The sequence below is a fragment of the Mytilus edulis genome, chromosome 4, assembly GCF_963676685.1.
Source record: "Mytilus edulis chromosome 4, xbMytEdul2.2, whole genome shotgun sequence".
Lineage (NCBI taxonomy): Eukaryota > Metazoa > Mollusca > Bivalvia > Mytilida > Mytilidae > Mytilus > Mytilus edulis.
Window position 1 is genome coordinate 64,947,395 of NC_092347.1, and position 13,511 is coordinate 64,960,905.

Genomic DNA, 13,511 nt, shown 5'->3' on the forward strand with positions numbered 1-13,511 from the left:
CGGATTTGTTTTCTATCCATCTACTACTACTGTTGCCTTTATTTAGTCCTCAGCGTCACTGATAAAAGTAAATCCAGAAATGCGCTTGTGGACGCACGAAATTAATTACATTTTAATACTGTATTGTATTTATTTTTTCTTAAACAATCGAAAAACGCCACCACTGTATTTATAATCTTTTAAATCAATCGTAGTCGGAGTAAGTCTTAAAAAACAATATATATCTGAACGACCTTCTAAAAATTCGTGCAAGATACACCAAACACGTAAATAGAAAAAAAGGCAGCGACAACCATTATAGAGATTCTTTATATCATTTGGTCCTCTGTTGAGAGTTGTCTCATTGGCACTAATATCAAATCTTATGTTTATACTAAATTAAATGTTTATAATACAATTTCAATATATGGAGAGAAAAAAAGTATAGTACACAATTTATTCAATAATTTAATTTTATTAACATAAATTGACAATTTAACAAAATAATATCTTCAGAACATACATGTATATGACATGGTAAAGAAATGTACAGTGAAGTGAGGTAACAATGTAAATATACCGGTATCTTTGCTTTAGTGGTTAAAATAACAATAGTTTGGGTAAATACATGAAATTGTCCTGAAATGTTTCGGTGAAATAGCCAACATATGAAGACGGGTAGTTGAATGTACATGAATACGATAGAAATAATTACACGTGCAAAAAAACAAACATCTATGGTTATATCTTAATTTTTGTGTCAAAATCAAGTTGATGCGAGTTTCTAATGCATCTAAATATATTTATTTTTTTGGAGATATCAAACTGGTAATTTTGAATACAATACAATTATGGAGAAATGAATTGTTTCACGAACTTCGTTTGAAATCTAGCAATGAGTGCCTCATGTTAGGGCCCTTGTATTTTGTAGGCACAAAACTGCGGAGGTGGATTTTACTTTTTCGCCCTGTCTATAGTGGGAGTTGCCACACTTAAGTTCAACTTCTTCAAGACTGCCTGCTCTTGTATGTAGATATCCTGTTTCTTTTGTTATCGTTATCATAGCCATTTACAACTGGTGCCGTATACGGTTCATTTCACTCCCGGTTTTAAGTGGAGTTCGTGTTGTTTCTTATTTATTATTTGTAACTGTTGATCTAAATGTCTTTTGGTTTTATGAGTCTTTGTTTACTCCTTGGTTTTGATTGTTATTGTCTTTACAATATATTGATATATTGTATTTTGATTTTAAATCAATATTTCAGATATATACTTGATTTGGTAATATCAGGCTGTCTACTGTGAAGGGTGAATAAGCAGAACCCACCTAATATAAGCTGGAGTTTATTATTACAACGTGTCAAGCTTATGATTAAAATGAAACAGCGGTGAATTCGATTAAAACAATGCAACATTAAGCTAGAACTATATGATTTACATGTTAGTTTATTTTTACCTATATAAACATACAAACGTGCATAGATGATCAGTGAGATTCTGTATGATATGGATTTCAGATATATAACTGATCACAACACTGAAATGAAATGTGATTTTATGAACATTGTTGTCGTACAAAATATGACCATTGTCCGAGTTTTGTGGCATTATTGTTAACTTTTATCACAAAAGTGCAATTCACAACACTTAACATCCTATTCCATTGAATTTCATGAATGATCTAGTTGCCATGGTATCAAGGTGAAACCTTTCTCATTCGCCCATATAAGGCACAGTAATACATATCACATAGATATTATCATTTCACGATCTGAAATAATAGTCCAAGCAGTGTCAAGTAAAAGCAGCTTGAAAGTCTGACTGTCTTGCTACTGTCCTGTCTCGATAACTTATGTGACGTATCTTGCGTATGACCATCTGAAATATTGAGTAAAATTAATGGCAATTATAACACAGACCATCTGAAATATTGAGTAAATGGCAATTTATACAACACAAACCGTCTGAAATATTGAGTAAACGGCAATTATAACACAGACCGTCTGAAATATTGAATAAACGGCAATTTTAACACAGACTGTCCGAAATAGTGAGTAAACGGCAATTATAACACTGACCGTCTGAAATATTGAGTAAATTGCAATTATAACACTGACCGTCTGAAATTTTGAGTAAATGGCAATTATAACATTATTGTTGATGGTTACAAAAAATTAACAAAATCACATTGAATATAAACTTTCATTTTTGCACTTCATTCAGTTATTATACGCCACTGTAAACCTTCACTTTGCAATAAAGCAAAAGTGGAAAACAATTTGTAATAAAATTTGCATCAATACATAGGAAAACTCAAAATATTAAGTTCCGTGTATGTTATATATATATCGCACGCACTAGAGAATTGTGTATTGTATTTCACTACAACAAGATAAATGATCTGTTTAGACGGTTTAATAAAAAAAAAAGAAGAATAAAGACCAAACGTATGTCTATATATATTTGTCATTAAAACGTGTTGGCTGACCTCCGTCAGACATGTCAATTTTTACATGTAAATGTACTTTTGACCCCTAACTTGTCAGAAAAAAAAAATCATTGATATTACCACACTTATGAACATTTAATAAAATAATATTAGAATACAATATTTGATTTATAAATATGAGCGTTCTACTTAAAGTTAACATCGTTACTAGAGAATAATAAAATACATTGTATATCACATTTATTATGTAGTAGTTAGAGCGTTGGAAATGTTACAGATCCGTTTAGAAGGTACAAAATTAATGTATAATTGATTAATTAAAGAAGAAGAAAAGAAACACAAAAGAAAAAAAGAACCAATTCACGATACGATACAAATCAAAGCCCTTTGATTAAAACAAATATTCAGACCAATCTTCATTCATTATAGCATTAAATTTATTATTTGGTTGCAATTTGCTTAAATAGATGTTCATGCATTTCTATTGGGCATTTAATTGTGAAAAACCTAAGGGTATTATTCAAATTGTATCTCATCTGAATGAGTGTTTCATGATTGCAATTTTGATACGAATGTTAATAACATTATTTAATCGTACCAAGTTTACTGCACCAAGTGCGCATATCGACAATAAATGTTTCTTCAGTGGAGCTCAAGGCCAAAATATTTGAAAAAAACAACTTATACAAACGCTGAAGTACTGATCAAACTATAGTGGACCTAAAATGATAGCCAAATCCGGCCAATACATCAGAGTTTTTTCATTAGGGGGGCAAATTAGATGGAATATATAGATTAACGTGAGTGCGCTCTTCATTTTCCTTTGGTAGTTAAAATCAAGTATACGTCAATTTTGATAATATAAAAACTTTGTCTCATTTTCAAAACTTTAAACTGATTTTAACAGTATACGATAGTTTAAGGCAATAAACTAGGTTTTTCTGCACACGCTAATTACAATAAAATGTATAGAACTCAACTAGTAAAAAATAAATCTACAAACCTTCTCTCTTTTTAATATCTTTTTCTGCTGCAATATGAAAATGAAAACAAATAAAATATAAATACACACAAGGATAACATTTTAGGAATGGTAAAAGTCTATTGAATAGATATTGTTTTAACTTACTAACTAAATGACAGCAACAGATCACGACTGAAATGAAAGGAATATGTTATGGATAGTGAATATATTTCAATGTTTCAACAGATATTTTAAGTGCTTTCTAAAAGAGTTCAAGGTGTCTGGGTAATGGGTGCATTTCAGAATATATAATTTATGGACAATGAATGGTGATCTGAACAGATTTCATAAATTAAACAGGTATGAAAAATCTTGCCATGACAATAAATAATAGTTTTATGGTGTGAATGTGAACAGACATTTGTACAGTTCAAACAACAATATGAATGGTTATAATAAAGAACAACAAAAATGTTGAACCAAAGAATAGGAAAGAATGAAACATCACCGACGTCACCTTAACATTATTTTCAATAAATGGTCAAACTTACTATTCATAGAAAAGGGTTTACAGCTCGAAATTTATTTATCATGATAGATGCCAAGATTTACAATGTACAAATGAAAGGTAGATATATCATTCTGAAAGAAAGCATTATTAATTGGAGTAGTATGTGTTTTGTATTGGTTTTTTGAAAGATAAGGTGAAATCCAGATGCTTAGTATTATTCAAATCCAAGGCAATGATTTACATTGAAAATATTTATCCAAATTCCCAGATACAAAATAATTTATCACTGTACGCAATGTTTTATATTTATATAATATTTATAATTGTGTTTATACTTCAGCATAGTCTGACAAGTTAGTAAGTAATATAGCTGTTGTCTTTTACAAAATAATGTCAAAGAAACTGTTGCACTGCATGAAGAAGAAGTGTTATGTGTTAAAATATTTGTTTGTATTTAAAATTTTCGATTGTGTTGTTCGTCATTACATCACATGTTTAATAGGCCAAATAATAGGAAAAACTGTATTTATTTCTTATATATCCAACGACTTAAATACTTATAAAAAATTGAAGATGTGGTATGATTGTCAATGAGACAACTCTTTACCACATACCAAATGGCGTACACGTACGGAATATACATAGGTCACCCTACAGCCTTCAACTGGCCAAAAAACAATACCGCATAACAAGTTATAAAAAGTTCTGACATGACAAACTTAGTACATTTTGAAGAAGTCGATATAAAAAAAAGATGTGGTATGATTGCCAATAAGACAACTGTCCACAAGAGACCAAAATGACACAGACATTACATTTTGTAACAACTATAGTTCACCGTACGGCCTTCAACAATGAGCAAAGTCCATACCGCATAGTCAGCCATAAAAGGCCCCGATATGACAATGTAAAACAATTCAAACGAGAAAACTAACGGACTTATTTATATAAAAAAATGAACGAAAAACAAATATGTAACACATAAACAAACGAGTTTATTTCATTGTTCGCGAGTCCTAACGGTGCGAGTTTGGGCTTTTAAAAAACCTTTTCTTTTCTTTTTAAAAAATCAGTTTTTGAAATTACAAAATATGATAATGCTTACCATTTAAAACATTGACCATAACACTGGTCGTCTTAACAGTCATGCCCTCGCTAGGGGTCATACTTCTGCATACATATATTCCAGCGTCTGATGCTCCGACTTTATCAATTGTAAGCTGACTTATTAACGATACACCTGGTACCTCTGGGACATAGTTCACAATAACAGCTCTATTTCTCCACCGTGGCTTACTTTCCGCTATAAGGTTTCCATTATGGAACCAGTCTATTTTATCAGGAGAACGATCATGACCAGTCGAATTGCACGTGAGATTAAGTTTTTGGTTAGGACTTGGATACAGTGTCCCGTCAAGAGTTATCGCTGAAAGAAAAGCAAATCTATTTTATTTATTGGTTCGTTTGATTTTATATGCTGTATGTTTGTTGAGCAGTTTGCTTCATAGCTAAACACTACACAACAAAAGCAACTCGAATGGATATGCACAGAAAATTTCATACAGCCCCTTGTACTCTACAAAAAAAATGTTTTATGCTAATTCGTTTATTCAATCTCGTTAAACATGTTTCAAACTTTAAATTAAAAATCGAAGTTAATTATGATCCTAACATTGTACGACGAAATCTTTTAAGAGCGTTAGCATACAAATAGTTTTAAAGATAATAAATTAAATGTAATTAACTCAGTTGATAGTCATACTGAAACGTGTTCGGTTTGAACAAAAAGAATCAGGATGTGATAGTGCTGCTCATTCTAACTGAACTTCAATGGTTGTCCCATGTCTGGCTATCCATAAACATTGAATTTTGTTGCTGTCCATTGTTATTTGACTGTTTAAATTGTTTACGAAATCTGGGTCTATAGCATGAAAGGTGTAACTATTGTATGCCTTTCTTGAGATTTAAAGAATGTTGATTATACTCTTACTAAACACATTATTACGTATGAGAATAATAAAATGAAGTTTTATAGTATTAAGCAAGAGGGTTATATCAAAATCTTGTATAACCTCCTTCGTTTTAGGAGAATAACTAAATTAACAATTGAGAAAAAACTTACATGGTTCTGTATAACGTCTTGTATCTGAAATAAATAAATAGTTTTTTTTACAGTATTTCTAGTATGTACATTATACTTACAAATAGATACATAAATATTTGTAATTACAAAGGGTAAAAACTGTTTCCTTATTCAACAGATTATTAAAATAGACAGTTAACATTGTTGTCATAAAATGAAACACAAAATAGTTAACAGAGGGACGAAAAAATAAACTGACAACGCCATGCTAAAATAAAAAGACAAAGTGAAACAGATAAATAATAGTATAGAAGACATAACCGCAGTTACAAATCACTAAACCGAAACACATAAAAATACGGAATAACACGAAGCAAACCAGAAGGATACAGGGATGAACAATTGTTGTATTTAGATATAGGAAGATGTGGTATGATTGCAATGCGACAACTCTCCAACCAAGTCACAATTTATAAAGGAAAACCAGTACGGTCTTATAATGGCACTCGAGTGTTACCCATTACAGTTAATATTCAACAATGTATATGCGTTCACTGAACTTGAAATATTCAGTTATGGACAACACTTATTTCGTGAAAAAATAACTTCAAGGATGTATGTTTCTTCTTGTGAAGCCTTTGGATGAAGTCGGCTTCAAACACATAAAACAACAAGTTGTTGATTAGACGTGCATTGTTCTTACTGAAGTTAAAGTTGTATGTTGAAAAATACATTTACCTTATCTGAATTGTATTTTGAAAACAAGTTAAGATCGGGAATCTGTCTGCGGAGCGTATAATCACTCTTTCATTTACGCAAAACAAATCAGTTATAGCTCAATGCATTAAGTCACTTTCAGAAACTTTTCTAGAAACAAATTGGTCCAATTTATACTCGGTTTTCCTCTATTTGGAGTTCATATGGTTCTCTCGGTTGCTCTGGTTTTATTTATCTTCTTAATAGATTTGTGAGAATTGAAAATTATCAAACTACTGTATCCTCCAGTGCTATCTTTTTCGTGTGTCTTTAAGAACTTTAGAATACTTATACTAAGTAAAGGAATGAGACTTAAAGTTTCATCATTTTATTTACATGTATGTTCTAAACATATCACAAGCATTCCCTATATAAGACATTTCTGCCAATAAATGTAGCTGTTCAGCTCATTTTTCATACCCGATTCAGAGGATGTTAGTTTATTTGTAAGACGCAGTAAAATATTTTTTTTATGACACTTATAGAATTCAGTTATCCAGTAAAGTGAAAGGAAATGATTCTTAATTTTGGTTATAATTTCAAATGAACACAAACACCTATAATTTTCAAGGTTTTCTTTTTAAAGAAGTGGGCGTAGCATGGGGAATATATTAGCAAAATGTTAACAACAACTAAGTTACTTGATTGGTACATATAAAAATATAAATTACCAAAAAAACGAAAACCTATGTTTCGTTATTACATTTGTGAATATTGACATCTTTATATTTGGCTGGCAGCGTCGTTTAGCACGTAATAAAATTCGCCGGTAGTCTTTGCATTGGCAAATATCTTTACATTACAATAATTGATAAAATTCCTTAATGTGTCGAAAAGACATGGCTACCTACAGAGTTTCAGAGTGCCAGAAATATGTTTCTGCTTAGCAATACGCGTCAGCTTTCAGAAACATTCCACTACAAATGTTAGTAAAATACTATCAAGATAAAAGGAAAACACAAGTCTCGTTTTGTTTTGACACTATTTTATGTACGTCGCAGGATTCAACAGGCGTTGGTAAATGTAAATGTAACTTTCTTTTGTGCCAAGGATTGTATCGGAGACAAGGTGGAGGTAACGATTTATCAAAAGATCACTGACAGGGGAGTTAATTACATCTGTTTATGTCAAAATGAGAATATAAAAAAGACAATAAAACGATGCATTGCTATTATCAAGACACAGAAAAGACGGAATGTTACGAAGACAATAATTATATTTCTCAGAATTATCACCAGTGTAGTTAATCTTGATGCCTTTTAATTGTTCTTTTGAACTTGGACAAAGGGGAATGATTTATTCCAGCAGTATTTTACAGAAAAGGCTTATTTACGTCACGACCACCATATGTTTGTTGTTGGCTTCTAAGAAATAATAAGTATTGCAATTAGCCCTCTACATTATGGATTAATAAAGTCCAACATGTAGTGCATATAATTTCCAAGACTGAGTATTATCAATAATAAGTCCAAATTGCAATTATTGGAGGTCAATCAAATCTCACTGAGAATTTGATAATATGGTAATATTTGAATATGTAAAGCGAAACGAAGAAATTTTTATACAATAAAAGTTTTCACGAAATTGTAATTTACTGCAGAACGAAACGGAACCATAATTTTTGTCTTGTTAGTAAAAATCAAAACCTTACAATCTACCCTGTATACCACATTGCCTCACATTCTCATTTATAAGAAAAAATTCACACACCTAATTAAATGGGCATTCAAAAAATCAGAATGTGAATATATATGTTCAAACTCTTTTAGGTCATTTTTTAGTAGCAATAAACAAAAAAACTATGTTAATTGGACATGCTTTGATACTATATATGCCCTTGAATTTTTACTAGATAACATTTTTGTTCGCTTTGGGGATTCCGTATATCGTCAGATTATCGGAATTCCAATGGGGACTAACTGTGCACCACTTATTGCGGACCTGTTTTTGTATTGTTATGAGTTACAATTTATGACAAAAATAAGCAAAGACCCATCGAAACAACATCTGATAAACAAATTTAATAATACTTTTAGATATTTGGATGATATTGTGGCTCTCAATAATGACGACTTCAGTATGTATATTAATGAAATTTATCCTGTTGAACTTACTTTAAATAAAGCTAATACTAACAATGACCACTGCCCTTTTCTCGATCTTGATATCTATATCACTAATGGAAAGCTGAATACTAAAATTTATGATAAAAGGGATGATTTTTCATTTCCTATCGTTAATTATCCGTTTTTAGATGGTGACGTTCCCTTGTCACCATCTTACGGAGTTTATATATCTCAACTTGTACGATTCGCTCGTGTATGTGACAATGTTTTAGATTTTAACGAGAGAAATTTATGTATTACTGAAAAATTATTACACCAGGGTTTTCGATATCACAAACTAGTCAAAACATTTACTAAATTTTATCATCGGTATAAAGACATCATTCGTAAATATAGCTCAACATGCAGACTTCTAATACGTTCAGGTATTTCACATCCAATTTTTTATGGAAATATTCTTTATAAAGCACAAAGGTGTCAGTATTCACCTCAGAAACTTACAAAACCTTTGAATAGACTTATTAAGAAGGAATATAATTACGATACTGTTGTCAAGTCATTAAAGATTGCATATTTTGGCGTTAATATTGAGTCACTGATAAGGTCTTTGCATCGGAACTAAACACATTTATTCTAAAAACAGTTGTTGGCATGACACGGGTTATGTTCTTCTCATATATGTTATGATGGTATGATACTAAACCCCTAACGGGAAGGATTGTGCCTGATGTTCATATGATGAAATCATAATCTTTCAGTCAGTTTAATTGAAGTCTGGGGCTGGCATGTCAGTTAACTGCTAGTAGTCTGTTGTTATTTATGTATTATTGTCATTTTGTTTATTTTCTTTGGTTACATCTTCTGACATCAGACTCGGACTTCTCTTGAACTGAATTTTAATGTGCGTATTGTAATGCGTTTACTTTTCTACATTGGTTAGAGGTATAGGGGGAGGGTTGAGATCTCACAAACATGTTTAACCCCGCCGCATTTTTGCGCCTGTCCCAAGTCAGGAGCCTCTGGCCTTTGTTAGTCTTGTATTATTTTAATTTTAGTTTCTTGTGTACAATTTGGAAATTAGTATGGCGTTCATTATCACTGGACTAGTATATATTTGTGTAGGGGCCAGCTGAGGGACGCCTCCGGGTGCGGGAAGTTCTCGCTACATTGAAGACCTGTTGGTGACCCTCTGCTGTTGTTTTTTATTTGGTCGGGTTGTTGTCTCTTTGACACATTCCCCATTTCCATTCTCAATTTTATCACTATACGGATGCCAGGCTTAAAACTTTGCTTCGCTGTCTACCTGTATACAACTAACGTATTGTTATTTTTTTTTTTCAGATAAAAACTAGAAAACTAGTGTCTTTTGATTAACAAGTTTGCGTTACGTGTCATATCTGACATGTACCTTCAGGTGATATCCAAAATAAAATTGAGAATTGACATGGGGAATGTGCCAAAGAGACAACAATCCGACCATAGAACAGACAACAGCAGAAGGTCACCAACAGGTCTGCAATGCAGCGAGAAATTCCCGCACCCGGAGGCGTCCTTCAGCTGGCCCCTAAACAAATATATATACTAGTTCAGTGATAATGAACGACATACTCAACTCCAAATTGTACACAAGAAACTAAAATTAAAAATAATACAAGACTAACAAAGGCCAGAGGATCCTGACTTGGGACAGGCTCAAAATTACGGCGGGGTTAAACATGTTTATGAGATCTCAACCCTCCCTCTATACCTCTAGACAATGTAGAAAAGTAAACGCATTTAGTAGTACTTTCACGTGTCACGGCAACTGGGGCATAACTGACAACACCGTCTCTTAAACAGATTGCGCAAGCCATGTAGACCACATCCACAGTATTAAAATAAAATAAGTGTCTATCCTGTAACAAGATACACAAATTCAGAAATTATTGCGGTGCTTTTATCAATGCGAACAATGCGACTAGGATGAGCATCTGTCAATTTTAGTTCAAACATTGCAATAATAAATGCACGCAATAATTTCTGATTTCACAGTATTGGAATACATGCTCCATGAATACATGTAGTTTGCATTATGATCATACCAAATATTGTTTTTAAAGTGCGAGCTCTTTTTTCGTTGAAGGCCTCATTGTGACTAAAAGATGAAAAAAATGGAAAAGGGGCGTTACATTGCTTCTTTGTTTTTTTGCTCAGTCAGATTTTAAATTTCCTGAGACGTCTTTTTCCTTGCGAGACATTTGTATACGCCATTGAGTTTACGTGCACGTGAGTAATACAATACTTACTTAAAACTTCTAAATTCACATGATATGTATAGATATTCGCAGAGCTTATTTGGCACTCGTATGTCCCTGAGTGTGACGGTTTTACACGTTTTATAATTAAAGTATTGTTTGTTATACGACCATTTCGCACAAAATCGACACTCATTTCTGGATTCGGCGCATACATCATGTCGCCTATAGTCAATGGGAAATCCTCGGATATTTTACGCCATGACACCTAAAATGAAAAGAATTGAAAATTATCGGAAAGTTGGCAATGAGATATTTTGCAGGACAATAAAGCGATGAAGAACATGCTAATCATTGATACTTCTTAAAAACAGATTGCTATAATGTGCAAATAGCTATGTTGGTCAATTATATGTATGCTTTACCAATAATTATATGGATATTATAATGTCATTTAGAAAATTACAAGGGAATTGATGTGTGTTTTATATCACTTTTGTCATGAAACAATTAATGTAGAATCATTAGCATCCAATATCTAGATGCTTTTCAATTATCAGTTACATTTTGCACATTCGCTCATGCATATGATGCCAAAAAATATCACCCAAAGAGTTGAATACGGTACAAAATATGGTCTTTAATGGAATTCCTCCATCTGGTGGTAAAACCCATACAAAACGAATGGTGTCTGTTTGATTGCGTTATGAATAAGTACAAACAAACCCATATCAAGTCGGAACTATTGGTCTTAAATCTAAATCCTATATATAGTCGGTCGAAATCATTCGTTCGTAAATTATACGGACGCCATCTCAAGATGGTTCACCATTATGGAATAAAATGCGAAAATTAAAAAAAATTAAGATGCCAAACTTTTAGAAACAATGACCGTTCTTCTTTTAGTAAAGATTTGTCCTGAAATAATGAGTTATAACATCCACATATCACACAGGAAATATTTTCAGTGGAATGACGAATAATATTGCTGAGCACCATTACAACAAAATCCTGTTAATAAAACCAGATTATGTTGTCCTGGTTCATTTAACATTTATACAACCAACTTACCGATTTAGGACCCAAGTTTCTGATCTGGCATTTTAGTAGAACAGTGTCTCCTGTGTGGACTATCTGATCTCTTGGTATAATTGGAATGAAACTCGGTATAAGCTGTCTTTTCACAACCTCTCCTGAAACTGTAGAAAAAAAACATCCATGTTTAGATCAACGGATAAAATGCAGACGACAGAAGCTTTATATAGATATAAGAAGATGTTTATTGAGTGCCAATTAGACAAGTCTCCATCCAAGTCAAAATTTGTAAAATTAAACCATTATATGTTTAAGTACGGTCTTCAACATGCATTCTTTATTGATTTTTGTTAAAATTTCGTGTTTAATTTGCATGATTTTATAAATTCGAAGTTTTGAAAAATTTTACAGATATAGTTTGAAAGAAAATGATATACTTTAAGTAAGGAAGCAATGAAAACCAAAACTTTGATAAAAACAGACTGACTAAAAGAAAAACATTCCGCAAAATACTTCACAGAATGCTTATGATTGATCAACATGATATCTTCCAAATTAACGTAACGCAGGTGTTCCGAAAGAGTGAAAGATCCCTGCTCTACAGTTTGCCGCTATCGTTTTGTTCATTCGGTGAATAGTTACATTTAGTGATGTTTCTAAAGAAGTAAAGAAGACAGATGTAAACATGTACAATTTAACTGTGACTGGTAAATGTTTACGTTTTTAAAATTTACGGGCTTTCATTAAAAAAAGGCACAGACTGGGAAGATGACACTAAGATAAACTGTGACATTAACAGTAATTGGAGGTAACCCGCGGTTCGCTTGCAACAAAAGCGAGATACCCATTTGATTCTAGTTTTTAAATTCTCAAAAAAAAAGAATAATGGACACAACTGGTACAAATTGAAAAATACATTACAAATATCTGTGGTCTTGTATTCTTACATGTATGACCGTAGTCGTGAAAGCTGTGGCCATTCTAAATAAATATTGATTGCATATATTTTGTTCTGTAAACTCTTCAGTATCTTTTAACTAATAAAATTCTTCTATGCCACAGGAAAACAGATAAATATTTTACTGAAGTCCTTGGAGAAAAAGATTATTATATACTCTAATTAATGTTATTTTGACAGGACCCGAACTATATATGTTTTCTTGTATGTAAGAAATGCCAACAATCTCTTTACATTTTGTTTTTAGATGAATTATGACTGTCTGAGACAGTGTTTCCACTTTACTGCAACTGTATTGCATTTCTTGTATGCATGAACATGATGAAATGAATAAAAAACCAGAGAAGTAGAAATTAATAAGGCTTCATATTTGTATTAGAATAATTAATGATATTTCCAAACAAACCAGAAAGAAGTACGTCTAACCTTTTCGTTCATCATTATAGAAATATAATGTCAAATGTTAAAAAAATTAG

General features: G+C 32.0%; 1 protein-coding gene across 5 annotated transcripts in view; it reads right to left on the reverse strand.

Moving 5' to 3' along the window:
* Nucleotides 1–434: 434 nt before the first annotated feature.
* The window catches only part of LOC139520236 (roundabout homolog 2-like), a 74,423-nt gene continuing 61,346 nt past the window's right edge, over nt 435–13,511 (reverse strand). For all 5 annotated transcript variants that reach the window (XM_071312719.1, XM_071312721.1, XM_071312720.1 and 2 more), the window contains exons 3-8: nt 12,114–12,241; nt 11,094–11,310; nt 6,026–6,049; nt 5,009–5,329; nt 3,432–3,458; nt 435–1,857 (exon numbers count right to left, since the gene is read on the reverse strand). In XM_071312719.1, coding sequence (XP_071168820.1) covers nt 1,739–1,857; nt 3,432–3,458; nt 5,009–5,329; nt 6,026–6,049; nt 11,094–11,310; nt 12,114–12,241 — 836 coding nt within the window. In that variant the 3' untranslated portion in view covers nt 435–1,738. The remainder of the gene's footprint in view (nt 1,858–3,431; nt 3,459–5,008; nt 5,330–6,025; nt 6,050–11,093; nt 11,311–12,113; nt 12,242–13,511) is intronic.